The sequence below is a fragment of the Coregonus lavaretus genome (genome assembly GCF_964263955.1).
Source record: "Coregonus lavaretus genome assembly, chromosome: 19".
NCBI lineage: Eukaryota > Metazoa > Chordata > Actinopteri > Salmoniformes > Salmonidae > Coregonus > Coregonus lavaretus.
This window is the reverse complement of record NC_140006.1, coordinates 39,839,990-39,861,333: the sequence shown is the minus strand read 5'-3', so window position 1 is coordinate 39,861,333 and position 21,344 is coordinate 39,839,990. Positions and strand designations below refer to the sequence as shown.

The 21,344-nt window shown below is 40.3% G+C and overlaps 2 protein-coding genes across 2 annotated transcripts; both read left to right on the top strand.

Annotated features, from left to right (window-relative positions):
* Positions 1-7,833: 7,833 nt before the first annotated feature.
* Positions 7,834-13,533, top strand: LOC311146448 (regulator of G-protein signaling 21-like). The gene is made up of 5 exons (XM_084182952.1): positions 7,834-8,090; positions 9,716-9,814; positions 10,203-10,264; positions 10,884-11,050; positions 12,595-13,533. The coding sequence occupies exons 1-5, from the start codon at positions 7,969-7,971 to the stop codon at positions 12,853-12,855; spliced, it is 711 nt and encodes a 236-aa protein (XP_084039078.1). The 5' UTR covers positions 7,834-7,968; the 3' UTR covers positions 12,856-13,533.
* A 3,987-nt stretch (positions 13,534-17,520) lies between these two features.
* On the top strand, positions 17,521-20,997 carry LOC311146301 (regulator of G-protein signaling 21-like; the record flags this gene model as incomplete). The annotated part of the gene is made up of 3 exons (XM_084182791.1): positions 17,521-17,536; positions 19,637-19,803; positions 20,827-20,997. The coding sequence occupies 3 exons, from the start codon at positions 17,521-17,523 to the stop codon at positions 20,995-20,997; spliced, it is 354 nt and encodes a 117-aa protein (XP_084038917.1).
* Positions 20,998-21,344: the final 347 nt, after the last annotated feature.

Here is a 21,344-nt window from a genome sequence, read left to right as displayed (position 1 = left end):
ATAAATTCATTAAAAATCCTACAATGTGATTTTCTGGATTTTTTTTCTCAATTTGTCTGTCATAGTTGACGTGTACCTATGATGAAAATTACAGGCCTCTCTCATCTTTTGAAGTGGGAGAACTTGCACAATTGGTGGCTGACTAAATACTTTTTTCCCCCACTGTAAATATAATCATAATATCTAAATCTACAGCAGCTCTCCAAAAATCTGAGACGGAGTCTCTCATTGTTCAATATGACTCACTTGCTCCTACACAGAGTAAAGTGTGCACAGTCTAAACCCAATGAACATTCGGAATGGTAATACCGCCTAATTATAACTCGCATGCAATTACTGGTATAACTCACGTAAGTGCACCTAATGCTAGTGGGGGTTTTAATCGCAGTGTGATACAAAACTAACATGCTCCCACACACTCCTAGTTGAGATTCCTCCATGGATGACTTTACATTCCTTGTATTGCCTCATCTGGGAACAATTATGTTTAGGAAAATACAGAACCGGCGAGTAATGTTAGTTTTGTTCCTAATGTATTCTGTTTAAAGAGGTACTGCCTGTAGCTTCAATCGAGCCATTTCAATAATCCTCATAGTTGAATCATGAAACGGCACTACCATGGAAGTATGATACTTTTTTAATGTTCGCAGAAACACATTTTCTGTCTACAAATGTATCCGAGTCTTTTGAAATGATGCCTTTTATTGACAGTGTGTGATATACAGTGCCTTCAGAAAGTATTCACACCCCTTGACTTTTTGCACATTTTGTTGTGTTACAGTCTGAATTCAAAATTGATTAAATGTAGATTTTTTTTGTCACTGGCCTACAGACAATGCCACATAATGTCAAAGTAATAAAACATTTAAAGCTGAAATGTCTTGAGTCGATAAGTATTCAACCCCTTTGTTATGGCAAGCCTAAATAAGTTTAAGAGTACAAATTAATAACTTACATAATAAGTTACATGGACTCTGTGTGCAATAATAGTGTTTAACGTGATTTTTGAATGACTACCTCATCTCAGGAAGAACACAGATTCAACCACAAAGACCAGGGAGGTTTTCCAATGCCTCGCAAAGAAGGGCACTTATTGGTAGATGGGTAAAAAAAAAAAAAAAAGCAGACATTGAATATCCCTTTGAGCATGGTGAAGTTATTAATTACACTTTGGATGGTGTATCAGTACACCCAGTCACTACAAAGATACAGGAGTGAAGAAGACAGTGAATGTTCCTGAGTGGCCTAGTTACAGTTTTGACTTAAATCTGCTTGAAAATCAATGGCGAAACTTGAAAATGGTTGTCTAGCAATGATCAACAACCAATTTGTCAGAGCTTGAATAATTTTTTAAAGAATAATTGGCACATATTGTACAATCCAGCTGTGTAAAGGTCTTAGAGACTTACCCAGAAAGACACAGCTGTAATCGCTGCCAAAGGTGATTCTAACATGTATTGACTCAAGGGTGTGAATACTTATGTAAATGAGATATTTCTGTATTTAATTTTCAATACATTTGCAAAAAAATTCTAAAAAACATGTTTTCACTTTGTCATTATGGGGTGTTCTGTGTAGAAAGGTAAGAGAGAAAATCAATTTAATCCATTTTGAATTCAGGCTGTAACACAACAAAATGTGGAATAAGTCAAGGGGTATGAATACTTTCTGAAGGCACTGTATTTCAAAGCATACAACACCATTGAAATGGATGATAAATCATTTACTAGAAAGTGGTGTACAAAGTGAATATAGTACATATTACTTTCATCATAAACAATAATAATAAAATAATAATATAAACAAGACTTCCTCCCTGAGGAGGAAGCATCCCAGAAAGGAATTGTTCAGATGAAACGGATCGGTACATCATCCGAGCGATTCCTCCACCAAACCACCCATCCAGTCCAGGTGTTACTGGAGCAAGGCTGAATGCCTGTCACTGTTATTGGCCTGACATTTAATTTTTCTCCAAGAAGGTGTTAAATATTGACTACATACACTTCTCCGTTATGACCCTGCCAGCACTACGGGGTGTTTCTCTCTGGATTCGTCATATGGTTGGTGGACCTAGGCTAAGTGAAAAGCCCAACATCTGTGTAAAATGCTGTCATTATACTTGTATCTATGCATAGTCACTTTACCCCTACCTAAGTCACTTTACCCCTACCTAAGTCCCTTTACCCCTACCTAAGTCCCTTTAACCCTACCTAAGTCACTTTACCCCTACCTAAGTCACTTTACCCCTACCTAAGTCACTTTACCCCTACCTAAGTCACTTTACCCCTACCTAAGTCCCTTTACCCCTACCTAAGTCACTTTACCCCTACCTAAGTCCCTTTACCCCTACCTACGTCCCTTTACCCCTACCTAAGTCACTTTACCCCTACCTAAGTCACTTTACCCCTACCTAAGTCCCTTTACCCCTACCTAAGTTACTTTACCCTTACCTAAGTCACTTTACCCCTACCTAAGTCACTTTACCCTTACCTAAGTCACTTTACCCCTACCTAAGTCACTTTACCCTTACCTAAGTCACTTTACCCCTACCTAAGTCACTTTACCCCTACCTAAGTCACTTTACCCCTACCTAAGTCACTTTACCCCTACCTAAGTCACTTTACCCCTACCTAAGTCACTTTACCACTACCTAAGTCACTTTACCCCTACCTAAGTCCCTTTACCCCTACCTAAGTCACTTTACCCCTACCTATGTCCCTTTACCCCTACCTAAGTCCCTTTACCCCTACCTAAGTCCCTTTACCCCTAACTAGATATACACATTTTTTACATTTATACAATGACCTGGACTAACCTGTACCCCACTCACATAGACTCGGTACCGGTACGTCCTGTATATAGCCTCGTTATTATTACTGTTATTGTATTGTGTTCTTTTTTTTTATTTTTTTTTACTTTAGTTTATTTAGTAAATATTTTCTTAGCTCTATTTTCTTAAAAACTGCATTGTTGGTTAAGGGATTGTAAGTAAGCATTTCACTGTAAGGACTACACCTGTTGTATTCGGTGCGTGTGACAAAATTACATTTGATTTGGAATTTGATTTGATTTATGCGAGAGATGAGACAGAGAAAAACAGTAGCCTTGAGTTTTCAATAGTGTTGAAATATCAATAAGCATAGATATGAAATGCTCCACAAATCTTTGCTCCTTTTTTGGTGTTTTTTCCTCATTCTCTGTGGTGCTGCTCTGTTATGTAAAAAAAAACGCTAAGACTAAACTCTCTGATGTGTTGATGGGGAAATGATGCACTGTGAATAGTTCTAGACGTTTTATATTCATTATGACAGCTCAGCTACTTACATTGTATTTATGAGTTGCACAATCCCCAGTCAGGACCACAATTCATCTGAAACCTTTATTTTATTTTCCAACCTTGAGAGAGAAGACAGAAATCTCTCTTGAGGAGAAAATGTTTATTGATCAAGGCGACTTTGGCATGTAAATCCTTGTTTGTATGTGTGGTGCGCTGTCCAGCGCTGGGCAACGGGGAGAGTGGAATCCATCACTATTGGCATGTAGAGCTGATTACAAGATAGACTCTGAAACTCTCATAGACCTATGATAAAGAACTCTGTCCGGCCCTCTTTGCTATCGCATCACTCAGAGTGTCTGCACGATGGGACAGTGCATTGCTACAAAACACCCTGCTCTCCGCAGTCACCTTAACTTAGGCTAGCCCCCATTGAGCCACTACAGCCTGTGTCCTGGGCCTGAAAAAGGCCCAAATGAAATACTTTAATGTCTGTGATTCAATATGTGGGGAGCAAAGCCACTATGTGTCTTTTAAGAAAAGTTACGTTTTCTTGAAGATATGAGTTTGGGTTGAAGTAAAGAAACTGGACTTCTTGTGATCATGAAGTTGTATCTTTAGATCCCAAATGACAGTTGTGGCTGGCTATAGCCTGGCCATATTGTCCTTGGGGTAGAAAGCCTCATTGTTCTGCACAGCAGTAGGTGGCAGCATCGAGTCTGTGTGTGCTCGTATGACTATAACGGGATAACAAAAGGACAAAGCCATCCTGCAGAGTCTGAAACTATCAAGCTTCAACTGCTGCCCAATACTAAATATATTGACGGCCTGAGCCTGACTAAGCCAGACTTGGTTGCCCGTAAAACATCCACATCAGATAAGGAAACATGGCTTCTGATAAATTCATAAAAATTAAAAAAAAAGACTTGAGAGATACCACTACAGAGATACTGCTACTGCTACAGAGACCTTGATACATTTCTCTTCCACAGCCATTTGCTCATTATACCACATTCTGTAAATATAATATAGCTTGTTTTCTTCTTCTTGTCTTCCTCCATATACATCCCCCATTTGCACTTCTGGATCTATGTAAACACACACTGGCTGCTGTTCCTGCTGCCCTGCTTTGAGACCTACCCAGTATGTAAATGTCCCTGAGCTGTGGTTAGCTATCTGCGTTTAGATCTGCTAACCGTGTGGTTTCTCAAAGGAAATGATGTCACTTGAGATCTTGGTATCCAGGTGTCATTGCTTTGCTCTGTCAGACCCGACGAGTTGAAAGCTGAGAGAGCTTCTCTTCCTGGAAGCCTGTAGCTTTCTGGTAAAGGTCTAACATTGTAAGGGAGATCCCAGAGTTGATATACTATGTAAACAACAGCTGAAACCAGCTCCCCACAGACGAGAAATGTCAATTCCAATGTATTTGGTGGATGATTGGAAATGGAGTCAAAGTGACAGCGCACATGCTTAAATATTTTCTTATTTCTAGGAAGACATTATCGATATACTGTAACAGGCTGTACGATGAGGCTGCCAAAATTGATAAGCCTAATAAAATATAATATTTTCATTTTCCTTATATTTGCTGATCTCACTTGTTAAAGAATTATAACCCAGTTTGGGGAAGGCACCAAGCAGCGTGCCACTCATGAACAGAATACCCAATAGGGAGAATGCTGAAAAGGCATATGGAGAGGGTGCTCCATCAGGGGTCCATCTCTTACTGCCATACCCCTCTTTGTGAGAATGAGGGCCCTAGGGCCTGATGTTTTTCACAAGGGGCCTGCTGTCAGTACGTAGCAACATCCACTATATTGCATTCTGATCACCATCCTCTCAATATGTCAATCCTCGATGGTAGCCAAAGCAGAAATGGTTTCTATTCAGAAATAGTTTGATTGTTTTGACTTTGTAACATTTATTCTTAATGCAATATCGGGATGACTAGCTAGCTTCCTACATATCTTTCTACCTTTGTTATTAGCATTAACTTTGGGACAGAGTGGTGATATTGTGACCGGTATATGAACATAGAGTCCCTGTTTTAAGTCTATGTCTAAGACTTGGCTGGTCCCCGATCTGAGTCGGCATGATAGCACAAACATACAGGCACTCAGGCAAGACTGAGACATTATCTGACGTCTACATCCAGACCAGACCAGACCAGACCAGACCAGAACAGACCAGACCAGACCAGAACTGAGCTGACCAAACCTGACCTGACCAGACCTGGCCAGACCAGACCTGACCAGACCAGAACAGACCTGACCAGAACAGACCAAACCAGAACAGACCAGACCAGACCAGAACTGAGCTGACCAAACCTGACCAGAACAGACCAAACCAGAACAGACCAGACCTGAACTATGGTAACAGTTCTTTATTTGGAAGAACATCAGACAGGAAGCACTTCCCTTTACTCTTTGCTCCCCCCCACCACAAGTCAGCACTTTTCAGTTTCAACTTTCATTTCCTTTTTTTTCTACAGGCCTTACACAGACTCACTCTTAACCAGGATGGTGTTTTGTAAGTCATTTTAGCAGACAGCCTAATCCAGACTGATTTACAATAAGGGCATTCAACCAATGAAGGCGAGACAAACACAAACCACAGCACCTGTCACCCTGTCTCCCTGTGTGTTGATCTCTGTGTGTCATTCACAGTGGTAATGTATGGTGCCAGTTACATTTAAAGGAAAACAGAAAGGAAAACGCTGCACACCAGTTTAAAAAAAATAGTGCCTTCATTTCCCCTAGCGTGTTAGCTACACTGAATCTACTCGTCCACCAACCCCAGCAACTACACTCCAAGTATATAAAGATTATAAAGCCTCCTGAAAATCCATAAAGACAGAAAAACTGCTTTTTCCTCTACAGTGTTCAAGCTAACGACGTGTAGCTATATTGCTTTTGGAATTAATTGCAGGAGCCGGTTGCAAAGTAATTAAACTGTAATGGTTATCTGAATATTATTTTGAATAATGAAACAAATCAAGTCACTGGTGACCAGCTGGGGGCATTCATTCGGTTCTGCAAAAGCATCGATCCTCCAGTCATTTGGCCCAGAATACTTAATGAGTCAACCACACCCGGGCTTACAAACTAATTTGATAGACTTTCATTTTAATTGGTTGTAATGATTCACCTGCTAGTAATTAACTTGCCGCTACGGGACGTCGCTCTTGAGTGTTGCCGCAGTCCAGCAGACTTCAGCAAAACAAAAGGCTATACTGTCACACACTAAGTGCAATACAATAGCTACTTATACACATCATGAAGTAAGGGAGCTAGCCAGTATTCTAGGTCAAACTTTATTTGAAGGGCCCCTATATAAGGCCTTCGTAACTCATTCATAACCCACGCATATACCATTCATAAGGCGTACAAAAGCATTTCATAAATGCTGAAGTCCAGTTACGTCAACAACCGCAAGTTGCCATTTTCAACATGTGCTGTCGTGTGATTATTAAGATGGCATGAGTATAACTGATCTGGTATACTGTAAGTAGAGGAGGACTGATGGTGCATTACAGTACCGTAGGATCGTTGGTGTGGTGTCAAACTCTACTATGAACCATGACCGAGGTCTGTGTTTGCTACATACAACTGCATTGTTCCCATTCGCACCTCTATTCTCTTCTCTGGACTGTGGTTGTTGTTCCCCCTCTTCACCTTTAAAAACAAAGACATCACATTTGTCTGTGTTTACTTGCGAGGGCACCTACTCCCTGTTGCTCTCCGCCGTGTCACAGTGAGTTTGTCTATCTCTATTAAGCCACTGTTGCCCTGGAAACGGCCAGGCCTATACCCAGCCTATCCTCTATGCATACCCATTTTACTATTCATTCCATCTCATATACCCTCTATGTCTGCACTTGCTGGCTGATGGTAGCGCGGCGGAATCACATAATTCGGAACGTTAATTGTGTGTTGTTTTTTTTATGTTGCAACACTGTTCCTTTTAGCAGTTTACAGACACATGGCCTGATATGACATCTACAGTATGCAGTATGCGACAACATAATCAGAGTAACACAATCAGTCACTGTTAGATCATGCATTGTCAGACAACTACCCAGATATCTGGGGGTGGTCATAACACTGACAGCGTGTCAGAAACAAGACCGTGTTTCATGTTTTTGAACAATACCTCGACGCCCAGTCAAGTCATAGACCTTACACTTCCATGCTTATAAAAAACGGGATCTTGTTTATCGAGACGCATTTCCTTGCACTATAATTTATTAATACATCTTCAAAGCACATCACTGTACAGTAGTACAATACTTTGATCAGAATATTTGCAACAGTAGTTTTGCATATCGATCTATTACTTATAGAAGCTTGATGGGAGTCCTATTGTAGGATGAATCCACGTTTTGTACAGTCCTACTGCTGTAAATGCAGCATTTGTCTGCTAATAGGAAGCTATTGTATTCTGTGAAGTTCATAGTTTATCGTTTTAAAGCAGGATGTTGAGCGTGGGGGGATTTTCTCTGTAACTGATGATGCGGTAAACTGAGTAGTTCACCTAGGTCAGGAAGTAGTGTGGAAGGTACAGGGGAAATGTTTGGGCTACGTTGCAGCTTTAAAAAGAGATGTGGTACAAACCATAGGGTTAAACGAGCGCTAAGAGCTGATCGTACTCTGCTTTCACATATGCTAAAGTTAGAAGGAAGATAAGAAGCTAGAATGGAGACACTTGTTTTTCTGTTTCCTCAATTCAACTTTTCGGCCCCAAAAGAGGAAGCATATTTCAAAATGCTCGGTCCTGAGGACTTGAAGGCACCGAGAATGAAAGCTAGTAATTCCAGGTAGGTTTTCTTTTTTTTTACTTGAAATCTTCTGATCCTTTTTATTTGATTGAAAGCAGAATTCAATTTTTGTGTCTTTTAACAATTCTATAAAGCTTCTAAGTCTTTCTTTCATTACATTTTGTAAGAATGCCACTTCCTTTATTTGCATTGCACAACAAGAATTGGAGAAAGACAGAAAAAGTATACCTCTAATATGAATATGCTATCTGATATTGTGACCTCCACACTTTAAGTGTGACTTATTCTTCCACTCTTCAAGTGTGACTTATTCTTCCACTCTTTAAGTGTGACTTATTCTTCCACTCTTCAAGTGTGACTTATTCTGCCACTCTTTAAGTGTGACTTATTCTTACACTCTTCAAGTGTGACTTATTCTTCCACTCTTTAAGTGTGACTTATTCTTCCACTCTTTAAGTGTGACTTATTCTTCCACTCTTTAAGTGTGACTTATTCTTCCACTCTTTAAGTGTGACTTATTCTTCCACTCTTTAAGTGTTGCTGTCAACTTCATGATGTAAAGGGTTGACCATAGCACCATGCTTGACTACAGAGTACAGTGCATGTGTATCTGAGAGCCATTTCCATGATCTCAATAGCTGGAGATGCGAAAACAAATGTTTCTTCATTAAGGTGACACCTTAGAATGAACAGTTCTGGGTTATGTACCTTGGTTAATTTATTTGTATCAGATTATTTGCCAAGGCAAGTGGAGCCATAAAGTAGGCGTTAAAAAGTCGTGATGTTGTTTGTTTGAGTGTATAAAAGTCATTTGTGATAAAGTTTGTTGATACTTTTGATGTAGAACAGTGAGGCAAATTAAATGACTCTACGTGATGGGGATAAATTGTGACACCGTAAAACAGTTGCTCTTCTTAACTATCCATTCATTAACTATTCAAACAGTTGAATGATACAACCTAGACAGGAATTAGAGAGGAGACAGGAAAATAAAACTTTCTGCGAATGATAGTTTCGCGGCAGTTTCAGTTGCTGTCGGCGTGAATTCCTGTCTATGCAAATTCCCTTGAATGTGCTGCTGTTACTGTTGCTCTCTGGGTAGAAGTGCTGAAGTACATTTCCCCTTGGTTCACCTTTGTTCTGTGTTTCTGGTCATATGTGGTGGTTGGTTTCTAGTTTCAGAATGTTGGTTAGCCCGCTGACGCCATCTTGCTTTGCTAGTATTTTCAAGGGCAATCCACAAATGAGATGCCACTGCTGCCTTTAGGGAAACGCTGCATGATCTGTTGACCTTTACATCATGTGACCTAAGGTGTAAAGAAAGATCAGGGTCTATTTGTTTCCGGTTGTCATGTGAACCTCCATGTTAAAGGTCCTCAGCACGAGTAACAAACTGGCTGGTTTACTCCTCTGTTGTATGTGATTCTGTAGCCTAGTTCCCAGATACTGTATGTTGGTGCCGTCTTGCCGACTCAAACAATGTTTAGCGTGACAATAACCATAGGAGTTGGTAAGACGGCACGAACAGATCTGGGACAGGCGAGTGATTTTGTGCATTATGATTCAACAGTAGAATAACCCGGGAATGTACTATCATTATGTACAGTTAAAGTATGTGTCTTCTGGGAGTCACCATCTAAAGTGTCCATTCCTTCTGGTTGCAGATTGAAAGACAGGAAGTGCCGACTGACTCTTCTGCTGACCAAATCAGGCTCCCACGAAAACATCAGTCCAGAAAAAAAGACCGCCACCGCCACCATCAAGTAAGACGTCAGTCAAGTATAAAGGCAAAGCAATGGAAGGAGATTGCCCTGCAGAATAACATAACATGTTTAATTGCCCCAGTTGCCCAATTTGTTTTGAAGAGTATTTTCAATCTTAAAGGGATATTTCAGCGTAATTACGTTTAGATAATTGTTACCTTATCTTGAAAGCAGCATTGCCCAAAGACTACTTCAAGGAAATGAATATGAAGCTAAATATGTAATGTCGCTGAATTACCCCTTTAAATTAATACCAGAGGGAAACAACGTAATCTAAACGCGGCCCACCGTCAGCTTTCAACAGGATCAAACAGAAAGATATATAAACAAATTAATGCAGCATCATTAGCAGAGGACTTTAATGGTATCTCTGACTTTTTTTCTGCAGCATCTCACCGGAGGCAGCGTTGAGATGGAGCGACTCCTTTGAAGATCTGCTCAGGCACTCAGGTTAGATTGAAGCTAGCGATCTCTCATTTAGTCACAAATTGCAAGTCTAAACCATTTTTGTTCAAAGCACAACTTTAATGGGAAGCCACAGTGTCTTTTGGGAAATGAAAGGTTAGAGAAGAACAATGGAATTTGACTAGATGTTTTCAGTGTTCGGTAAGACTATCAAACCTGTCTAACTTCCTGATATGTCTATTGAAGAGTGTTTCCTTGCAGCTGTACATCATTTTGGTCTAGAGAGTCATTGAGATCAATGGTTGAATGTTCAATATTATCTTTCCCACTTTTCATTGAGAGCTGGTTGGGAATCTATAGAATTTGGCAATTTATTTTAGGAATATGAATAAACAAGAAACAAATATAATAATAAATAAATAATAAACAGGTAGCCTAAACAAAAATAAGGCAAGTCTCAGTGAATAGAGTCTGACATTCAATCAATAAGGTGCTTACAAAGTAACACATCTACAGCACCAGCCTCAAGTAGGTGGAGTGTAGATCCCTCTGTCACGATTACTCTGGTAACAGTACATGCTAATTTTCATTCATATAGACCTCACCATTGAATCCAATGAATCCGATGGATCATTAAAGAGTATGTTCTTCTCCCCTGATGCAGATGGAGTGGAGATGTTCTCTCAGTTCCTCAGGACAGAGTTCAGTGAGGAGAACATTGAGTTCTGGTTGGCCTGTGAGGAGTACAAGACCATCGACTCGGAGATCCGGCTCATCTCCAAAGCCAAGCACATGTATTCTGTCTTCATTGAAGCCGAGGCCCCAAAAGAGGTAAATATATAGTGCTCGAGAAATGAAACCAAATAGGCCTTGCTGGAGCTTTATATCAATGGCAATGGAAAAACTGTGGGCCCTATCAATGTAAATTCCCTAAAGCTGCTGCTTGGTCAATGGGACTTTTCAAACTATTCAAAGAAAGATACAATCTAATCTTCTTTGCGCTTCTATGATCTTGATCTAGTTCAAAGGGTGGCTGATTAGATGCAATGCATCAACATTCACTGGTATACATACTTTGGCCTTTATAAACTATGCACAGGAACTATGCAGAGGTTACAATTAGTAGGATGCATGAACAGAGTCCTGAGAACCATGTGGTTTAGAAGACGTTCTATACCCTTAGTGAGACAGACATGACCATTACAGAACCATGTGGTTTAGAAACGTTATACCCACAAGCAGCATTGGACGCAGACTGACGTGACCGTGTGGTTTTGTTTCTCTGCAACTAGCAGCAACTGAACCAGTGATATAGACACCCACACACTTTCAGTTTGAGATCAAGTCTTCTAAGCTCAGTCAGATAATAAGCTAGCAGGACTTCAAAACCACATGCCTATTCAGTCTGGTGTTAAATGTGCTGCAAGTACAGCGACATGTGAAGACCGAAAAGTGTAACATTGACCCCACATTCTGCTTATATGGAGGGCTCTGAGTAAAGTCAACTCAAAACAATGCCTCAAGGAGGCTCTGGGTAAAGTCAACTCAAAACAATGCCTCAAGGAGGCTCTGAGTAAAGTCAACTCAAAACAATGCCTCAAGGAGGCTCTGAGTAAAGTCAACTCAAAACAATGCCTCAAGGAGGCTCTGGGTAAAGTCAACTCAAAACAATGCCTCAAGGAGGCTCTGAGTAAAGTCAACTCAAAACAATGCCTCAAGGAGGCTCTGAGTAAAGTCAACTCAAAACAATGCCTCAAGGAGGCTCTGAGTAAAGTCAACTCAAAACAATGCCTCAAGGAGGCTCTGAGTAAAGTCAACTCAAAACAATGCCTCAAAGAGGCTCTGAGTAAAGTCAACTCAAAACAATGCCTCAAAGAGGCTTGGGCCAGCCATGAACAGTAGCTCTTCACCTTTCATGACTGTATTTTGACTGTACTAAGCTGAGTGCAAAGTGACACATGCTTTGGGTACACACAGGGCCAATCTCAAAACTGACCACTAGACCCGACGTCCTGTGCACTTGTGGAGATCGGAGAGGATTTGATTGGTATAAGCAATATAGTGAAACATCCACCCAGCCTATCAGAGGGCGGCAGGTAGCGGCAGGTAGCTTAGTGGGTAAGAGCGTTGTGCCAGTAACCGAAAGGTCGCTGGTTCTAATCCCCGAGCCGACTAGGTGAAAAATCTGTCGATGTGCCCTTAAGCAAGGCACTTAACCCTAATTGCTCCTGTAAGTTGCTCTGGATAAGAGCGTCTGCTAAATGACTAAAATGTAAAATGTAAATGTAAGTGGAGCTATTACCATTTCACCATATCTAAGGTTTGATGAGCCACATCCACTCAACATACTGATAATAGTGTCACTTGTCTTTTAGGTCAACATCGACTATGCCACCAAGGTGGCCATCCAGAAGACCATCGCCTCGCCGACCAATACCTGCTTCGATGTGGCACGGAGCAAAGTCTACAGCCTGATGAAAAAAGACTGCTACCCAAGGTTCCTCAGGTCAGACATCTACCTGCGCCTCACCAAGAGGAAAGGCCCCGGGACCACCATGTACCGCCGGAGGTCACGGTCCTGCGTTTTCGATGAGCTGCGAGGGGAGGCCACCAGCGACTCCTCTGACTGGTTGTAGCATCATAAGCCAAGAGTAGTACCACACACACTTCCAATTTCCCTTGCAGTGCAATGCCTGTAGCTGACTAGATTTACATTTTAGTCATTTAGCAGACGCTCTTATCCAGAGCAACTTACAGTTAGTGAGTACATTACATGCATAATTATTTATTTTTTCATACTGGCCCCCCGTGGGAATCGAACCCACAACCCTGGCGTTGCGAACGCCATGCTCTACCAACTGAGCTACATCCCTGCCGGCCATTCCCTCCCCTACTCTGGGCCAATTGTGCGCCGCCCCATGGGTCTCCCAGTCGCAGCCGGCTACAACAGAGCCTGGATTTGAACCAGGATCTCTAGTGGCACAGCTAGCACTGCGATGCAGTGCCGTAGACCACTGCGCCACTCGGGAGGTGTGGCACAGGTGTGACTGGAAAGTTGAAACATTTTATTGAGAGACTTTCTGAAGAGATTTGACTTTACAGCTATCAATTAAAATGTTCACCATCTAGACAGCAAACATGCACATACTGTGTAAAAATACTAATATGCAATATTCATCTTGTTTACCGTTAAATGTCTTGCCATTGCTTGTATTAATTCAATAATTTATTATAATAATCTGTTATGTTGGCTTTTAGTTGTAAATTGTATTTATTGTCTGGAGAGTAATTATTGAAATAAACAATATATTATGAAATCTTTTAATTTTTTTTATTTTAGCAAAAGATTCAATTATGTCAAAAGAGACAAATGTAATGTTAGTGCATTACACAGTCAGAAGGGTTGATAGAAGTATCTGGAAGGAACCCAAATCACTGAAACATTTATAGACCTCACCAAGCAACTGAGTAACCACTCTAGGATTGGAATTATTCACGTCATTGGTATGCACACAGTATTCCTTACAAAGACAAATATGTAATCATTCCAAGCTGCCAGTGATCCAACTGAGTCTATGTATGCGTTCCAACTGACACCCTATTTCCTATAAAGTACACTACATAGGGTTCTGGTAAAAAAAAGTAGTGCACTTTGTAGGGAATAGTGTGCCATTTGGCACGCAGCCTTTCCCTTTCAAATATGTATGTGGTGGGAGGAAGCGCACGCATAATTCACATACTCCCTGGGCTTAGTGGGCCTATTTTCTGTCATTAACACACATGTCAGGGTCTCCTTTAGCCTTTGGAGCAATACAGCCTTCTCAGGCTGAGTTACTGTCATTCCAGCATGATCAGAATGACTCATAAATTAATATCTTTATGTATGCATTTAAATGGCGTTGGAATGAATAATGCTCTGACTTGTATTCATTGAAATGGTGGAAAGAATAGAATAGAATAACCAATATCAAAAGTCTAGTTAAAGATGTTATAAAGGTATAATTTCAGCCAGTAGTTTTGAAAGTAACGGTCACGTGCCAAAACGGGTCCCCCAAAATTGTGCACAACTGTGTACTACGTCATCAATTTCCTATAATATGTTACGTCCTGCAAAAAATAAAATAAAAAATCCCCTGGAATTTGTATAATATGTTACGGATTCGAATTCGTACAATAGGTTACGAATTTGTAAGCGCTTAAGATCCCGTTCAGTCTCTTTAATACAGTGCTGGTGTTTAATTCGTCACAGCAAAGTGATTCGCTTCTTTCCCTTCCTGTAGGAGTTAAATGACGTCCATGATTGGCTCCATGGCATCTTCACCATGGGAGTTTGGTCAGTCTGTTTAAAAAACTGCATTGCCTGGACATTAGAAAATCAAGGACTATTATTAGTTAAAATTCGTAGACAGTTCACAACAATGCCGAATCCTCCGAATAGAGAAATCAATAAGCGCAATACTTTACTTGCCTTAGGATATAACGAGGAAACATCCCTAATGCATACATATGTCCCTCAGGCAAAAAAAAATAAACGTGATAAAGCATTTAGCTTCAAATTATATTGATTTAATAGAGGAATGCTAACGTTGGCTAATGTTTCCTTAACCCTCACTGATCTAACCTACACTACCAGTCAAAAGTTTGGACACACCTACTCATTCAAGGGTTTTTCTTTATTTTTACTATTTTCTACGTTGTAGAATAATAGTGAAGACATCAAAACTATGAAATAACACATATGGAATCACGTAGTAACCCAAAAAGTGTTAAACAAATCAAAATATATTTTATATTTCAGATTCTTCAAATAGCCACCCTTTGCCTTGATGACAGCTTTGCACACTCTTGGCATTCTCTCAGCCAGCTTCACCTAGAATGCTTTTCCAACAGTCTTGAAGGAGTTCCAACATATGCTGTGCACTTGTTGGCTGCTTTTCCTTCACTCTGCCGTCCGACTCATCCCAAACCATCTCAATTGGGTGGAGGTCGGGGGATTGTGGAGGCCAGGTCATCTGATGCAGCACTCCATCACTCTCCTTCTTGGTCAAATAGCCCTTACACTGCCTGGAGGTGTGTTGGGTCATTTTCCTGTTGAAAATCAAATGATAGTCCCACCAAGCCCAAACCAGATGCGATGGCGTATCGCTGCAGAATTCTGTGGTAGCCATGCTGGTTAAGTATGCCTTGAATTCTAAATAAATCACAGACAGTGTCACCAGCAAAGCACCCCCACACCATAACACCTCCTCCTCCATGCTTTACCGTTGGAAATACAAATGCGGAGATCATCTGTTCACTGACATCGCGTCTCACAAACACACAGCGGTTGGAACCAAAAATCCCAAATTTGGACTCCAGACCAAAGGACAAATTTCCACCGGTCTAATGTCCATTGCTCGTGTTTCTTGGCCCAAGCAGGTCTCTTCTTATTATTGGTGTCCTTTAGTAGTGTTTTTTTTGCAGCTATTCGACCATGAAGGCCTGATTCACACAGTCTCCTCTGAACAGTGGATGTTGAGATGGGTCTGTTACTTGAACTCTGTGAAGCACTTATTTGGGCTGCAATTTCTGAGGCTGGTAACTCTAATGAACTTATCCTCTGCAGCAGAGATATCTCTGGGTCTTCCATTCCTGTCGCGGTCCTCATGAGAACCAGTTTCATCATAGCACTTGATGGTTTTTGCGACTGCACTTGAAGAAACTATAAAAGTTATTGAAATGTTCCGTATTGACTGACCTTCATGTCTTAAAGTAATGATGGACTGTCGTTTCTCTTTGCTTATTTGAGCATAATATGGACTTGGTATTTGACCAAATAGGTTGATCTGTATACCCCCCCTACCTTGTCACAACACAACTGATTGGCTCAATCGCATTAAGAAGGAAAGAAATTCCACAAATTAACCTTTAAGAAGGCACACCTGTTAATTGAAATGCATTCCAGGTGACTACCTCATGAAGCTGGTTGAGAGAATGGCAAGACTGTGCAAAGCTGTCATCAAGGCAAAGGGTGGCTATTTGAAGAATCTCAAATATAAAATATCTTTAGATTTGTTTAACACTTTTTGGGTTACTACATGATTGAATATGTGTTATTTCATAGTTTTGAAGTCTTCACTATTATTCTACAATGTAGAAAAAGTAGGTGTGTCCAAACTTTTGACTGGTCCTGTATGTCCTCGAGATGAACCCCGACACTATGACTGACTTACAGTGGAGGAGGCATACACTGTCAGGAGTGGAGGCAGATGGACACTGTAGGATTCAAATCCTTGTCTTGACTTTTTAAAAAATTGGCATTGTTGCAGCACATGGGGAAGATAAACTTGGTTTATTTGCAGGCTGCTGAAGGGGCCGACGAGGACATACAGCGCCTCACTGTGGCTTAGTAGAGGAGGCTCCCTAACACAGTGTGGGACAGGAGAATTTCCTGGGCAAGTCCAGTAGGCCGAAAAATAACTATTGGCCCTTGTTATGATTCATGACTAGGGCCTGGAGTTTTACCTGACCGTGTGATCTGCTTACTAGGGAAAACTCCTGGTCCTAGGTATGGCATCTAGATGACATGGTGTTAGAAGAGGAAGACACTAGTATAACACCTGTACATTATTAGTATAGTAAACATTTCACAATGTCATATCTACATGGAAGCTAGAGGAACAATGACAAAGACAACAGTATGACAAAGCCTGTTTTTATTTCTGTTTTTGTGTGGGATGCTTTCAAAGCCAAGTCTTCTGGGTTATTTTCAATGAGAATCAACCAGCTATGTAGTGTTAGGAGGCATAGTATATATCCACCTAAATCAATAACAACCACAGAATCAACCAGCTATGTAGTGTTAGGAGGCATAGTATCTATCCACCTAAATCAATAACAACCACAGAATCAACCAGCTATGTAGTGTTAGGAGCCATAGTATCTATCCACCTAAATCAATAACAACCACAGAATCAACCAGCTATGTAGTGTTAGGAGCCATAGTATCTATCCACCTAAATCAATAACAACCACAGAATCAACCAGCTATGTAGTGTTAGGAGGCATAGTATCTATCCACCTAAATCAATAACAACCAAATCAGCAATAAACAGTGTCTCAGAGTCTGAAGTGCACCCATGACAACACTTCTCAGCACTGTGCACGTGCGAGACAGGCACCTCTTTTGAAAATCAAATTTCCCAGTCTTGGTTTGTCCACACGGATGCAAATCGGGATCGCTGTGGTGTTTTCCATCACCTGGTGAGATTTCCATTCCTGGTTTAGTTTGGGAAGCACATTAGGTCTTGGGCTGGATGACAATGGGGGACAGGATAGGTGAGCAACCCAGGCAGCATCCCGTGTCTGACACACATGGGGGTGGGTTTCCTTTAGGCAGAAAGGGTATACCTTGCACTGATTGCAACTGTTGATGACCTTTGACCCTCCATCTCCACCAGATGTTAAATACTTAACACCACTCAAAAGCACACAAATCATCGAGTAACTCCAATTCACATGCTCTGATTCGCACAAAACCCTATGAAGCCTAGTTTTAGTGCAGTGTTAGATTTGACAGATAGATATCATATGCAGTCTGCACAGAGTGCAGCCCAGTACATAGCATACCATATTATTGTTGATGTGTCCTTGAGATTCATGTGGAAGATATTCCACAACGGATATGCAAATCCAGTATAACACCAGGACGCAGGGCATTTCCCTTTATGCTCTATTAGTTTACGGCTCCCGTCGACTGGCTTCATCAGCACTAAACATAATCTGTTTACCTAATTTCATATTCCATGTGCAGGTTTTTAGGCTGTTCAGAATCAGAATCACCTTTATTCGCCAAATACATATAGCATGTGCAGGAATTTTCCTCAAAAGCATAAATACATATACCAATACTGAAAAAGCATAAACACATACTTCAATATGTGTATTTATTCTATTGCGGACTTACTTTGTTGTAATACTATAACATACTGCCATGTATGTTTATTGGGAAACCCTGCACTGGATGAATATTTTTCTCTAATACTATATTGCACATGGTCATGTTTGTTTATCTTATGAATGTTGCTTTTACTGACTAGAGATGACTATCTGAAAGAGATTTTGGTAGCACTTTCTTTTACTGTACAGTATTTATCCACCGAGAAATGATGTGGTGAAACGGTAACTATGCAGTAATAATCATATAATATCTCTGATTAATATTCTAGGAATGACTAATTTGGTACCAGGTAGTTACCAGTTGTTTTTGAATTCTTCAAAGTGCCATTCATTGACTGGGGCATCATTCATGTGCACCATGGTAGGCTCTTTTGACATTAGGGTTATATTAGGGTTATATTAGGGTTATATTAGGGTTATATTAGGGTTACATTAGGGTTATATTAGGGTTACATTAGGGTTATATAATCTGCCATTCATCCTCATGTTTATGAATGATATTGAGGTGGACAGGAAATAACAGACGGCATGAGGGCCACTCCTTGAATCACAGGTGCATACTCTCTCACCAAATATGTATATATATATATATATATACCCTCTCTCCAAACATCGCTTTGCATACTGATTTTCATATGTCCAAGGGGAGCCTTGTTTAGATCAGTCCATGCAACTTAACTCCTTCACCTCAAAACAATCACAATCTCAGCTTCACACTTGCAGGAACTATTTTCTCTCTCCCAGACAGACAACGCAGCCATGGCAATAAAGTGAGTTTCTTTATTTCTGATTCTGTATATTAATGACTATGTTTCAATATAAGTTACAACTTACTACAGAAAAGTGTCGTATGTCCATTTTGGATTTAAGTTTATATAAATATATAATGTATTGGATAACAGGTCATTTTAAGTCTTGGAGGATGTTTTGACTGGACAAAAAAAAAAGAAGCTAACTCATTGATGAAAAACGATATTAATCTATTTTCTCTCCAGGTGTGAGGTAGATTTGATATTGTGTTTTGAGAACCACTGATTACTGCGCTAGTGATGGATCTCAACACTCTTTTCAAGGGTAGATTTTGTTGCTTTCCCAAGGAGCCGCTTGAAGAGGCTGAGACTTGGGGAGAGTCTGTGGACAAACTCCTGGGTTGTAAATGTAAAGACAAAGTTATATCTTTTTACTATGTTGCCTGTCTGAAAGGTATCACAGAGAGTGCTAAACTGATTAGGGAGGATATCAGATTTAGGAAATTATTATTGTCTGTTACCAGTAACTGTATGCATCAACTTAGTATTACTGCCAGTAACTAAAATGTATCAACTTAGTATTACTGCCAGTAACTAAAAAGTATCAAGTTAGTATTACTGCCTTTATCAGAACTCATGTTCATATACTTTCTAACAATAACAATCATTGAGAAATCCCATTTCCAATAAATCTGACATTTTCCCTTTTCCTATTTTTCCCTATTTCCAGCCGGGCAGGCGGCTTTCCGAGAATTCCTGAAATCAGAGTATAGTGAGGAGAATATTCTGTTTTGGCTGGCCTGTGAAGAGTACAAGAACATCAAGTCTCTTCCAGAGATGATCTCCTCTGCAAACAGGATCTACTCAGAGTTTGTGGAATGTGAAGCACCAAGACAGGTAAGTAGCCATCTGGGACTGTGTGTTTCATGGTGCTGAACAGGGTTGGGGAGGAACTGATTACATGGAATTGGTTACATGTAGTCTGATTACAAAGAAACTGTAACTGTAATCAGTAACTTGACCTGCAAAAATATTGTAATCAGACTACAGATACTTTTGAAAAACTAGATGATTACTTATTGGATTACTTTTAAATTCAGAAAGGATGTTGGAAGAAAGAAAAAAAAAACATGACACCTTTCTATTTTCTCAATGACATTCAATTCAGTGCTGAAAAAAGGCGTACGTTTAAGTTTGTTCCACCTGAGCGAGTCTGACCACCAATCAGAGACCACTATGATGACACACCAAATGATGACCACCAATCAGAGACCACTATGATGACACACCAAATGATGACCACCTATCAGAGACCACTATGATGACACACCAAATGTGTTTGTTGGATCCTTTTTGTCTTGTTCTAATGCCTCTTAAGAGGAAAGTAATCCAAAAGTAACTGACAGTAATCAGATTACGTTACTGAGTTGGGGTAATCCAAAAGTGGATTTACTGATTACAATTATGGAAAGGTAACTAGTGACTGTAACAGATTACATTTAGAAAGTAACCTACCCAACGCTGATGCTGAACTAGGATCAGTTTAGCCTTTTAGATTATAATGAATCAGATACTATGGCCATGAGAGACATGATCCTAGACCAGCGCTCCTACTCTGACACCCTTGACACATACGGCCCCATGATCACAATCTGGTAAAACAGTATAAAACTCCACATTTCAACACAATTTGATTTAACAAACTTCCCTCAAGATTAACAAATTCCTTAAAGGACCTGGTTGGATCTACACCTGGTAATGCTTGTCATTGCGGATATGCAGAGATTTATTGCAGAGATTTATTGCCGAGTTATTTCATAGGTATGACCTGCGTAGTCAGTAGACATAAGATCTAGAAAGCTATATAAAAAAAGAAAGACCAAAGAAATGCCTATACTGTACATTGTGTCTTGTTTAAAGATCAATATTGATTGTGGGACCAGAGAAAATATCACCAAGAACATCTCTCAGCCAAGCCTGACCTCTTTCGACACGGCACAGAAGTTGATCTACAGTCTGATGGCCAGGGATTGTTACCCACGATTCCTCAAGTCAGACATCTACCAGGATATGCTGAGGAGAGCAAGGTGACTCTCTCAAACAACAAGCACTCTAAAAGTGTTTCTCAACCTTTTATGTACCAGAGATTGGCAAGATATAGTCCCTCCATCCATGGAGGACCACTTAGATTAAAGGGATAGTTCACTTTTTGGAGGTGTTATCTTATTTTCAACATTCCTAGGGTGTTGTTACCTGGGGGTGTAGTTTAGCAATGTCCAGAATATCCTGGCAAGAAAGCTTTTAACTTTTTACTGCAGTGGGCTAAATCAGGGTCACACAGTGTGTTTCTTGGTAGTCTTAAACAAATCTACTTTGAAACACAAGTATACACCTCACACACATGGTTATTGGCTTAAACAAAAGAAGACACATTGTAC

Bases quoted from the DNA above. Each gene is read 5' to 3' on its own strand.
- LOC311146448 (XM_084182952.1), top strand. From the start codon at position 7,969: ATGGAGACACTTGTTTTTCTGTTTCCTCAATTCAACTTTTCGGCCCCA. The intron at 8,091-9,715 runs GTAGGTTTTCTT...TTCTGGTTGCAG, and splicing joins ATGAAAGCTAGTAATTCCAG to ATTGAAAGACAGGAAGTGCC. The intron at 11,051-12,594 runs GTAAATATATAG...CTTGTCTTTTAG, and splicing joins AAGCCGAGGCCCCAAAAGAG to GTCAACATCGACTATGCCAC.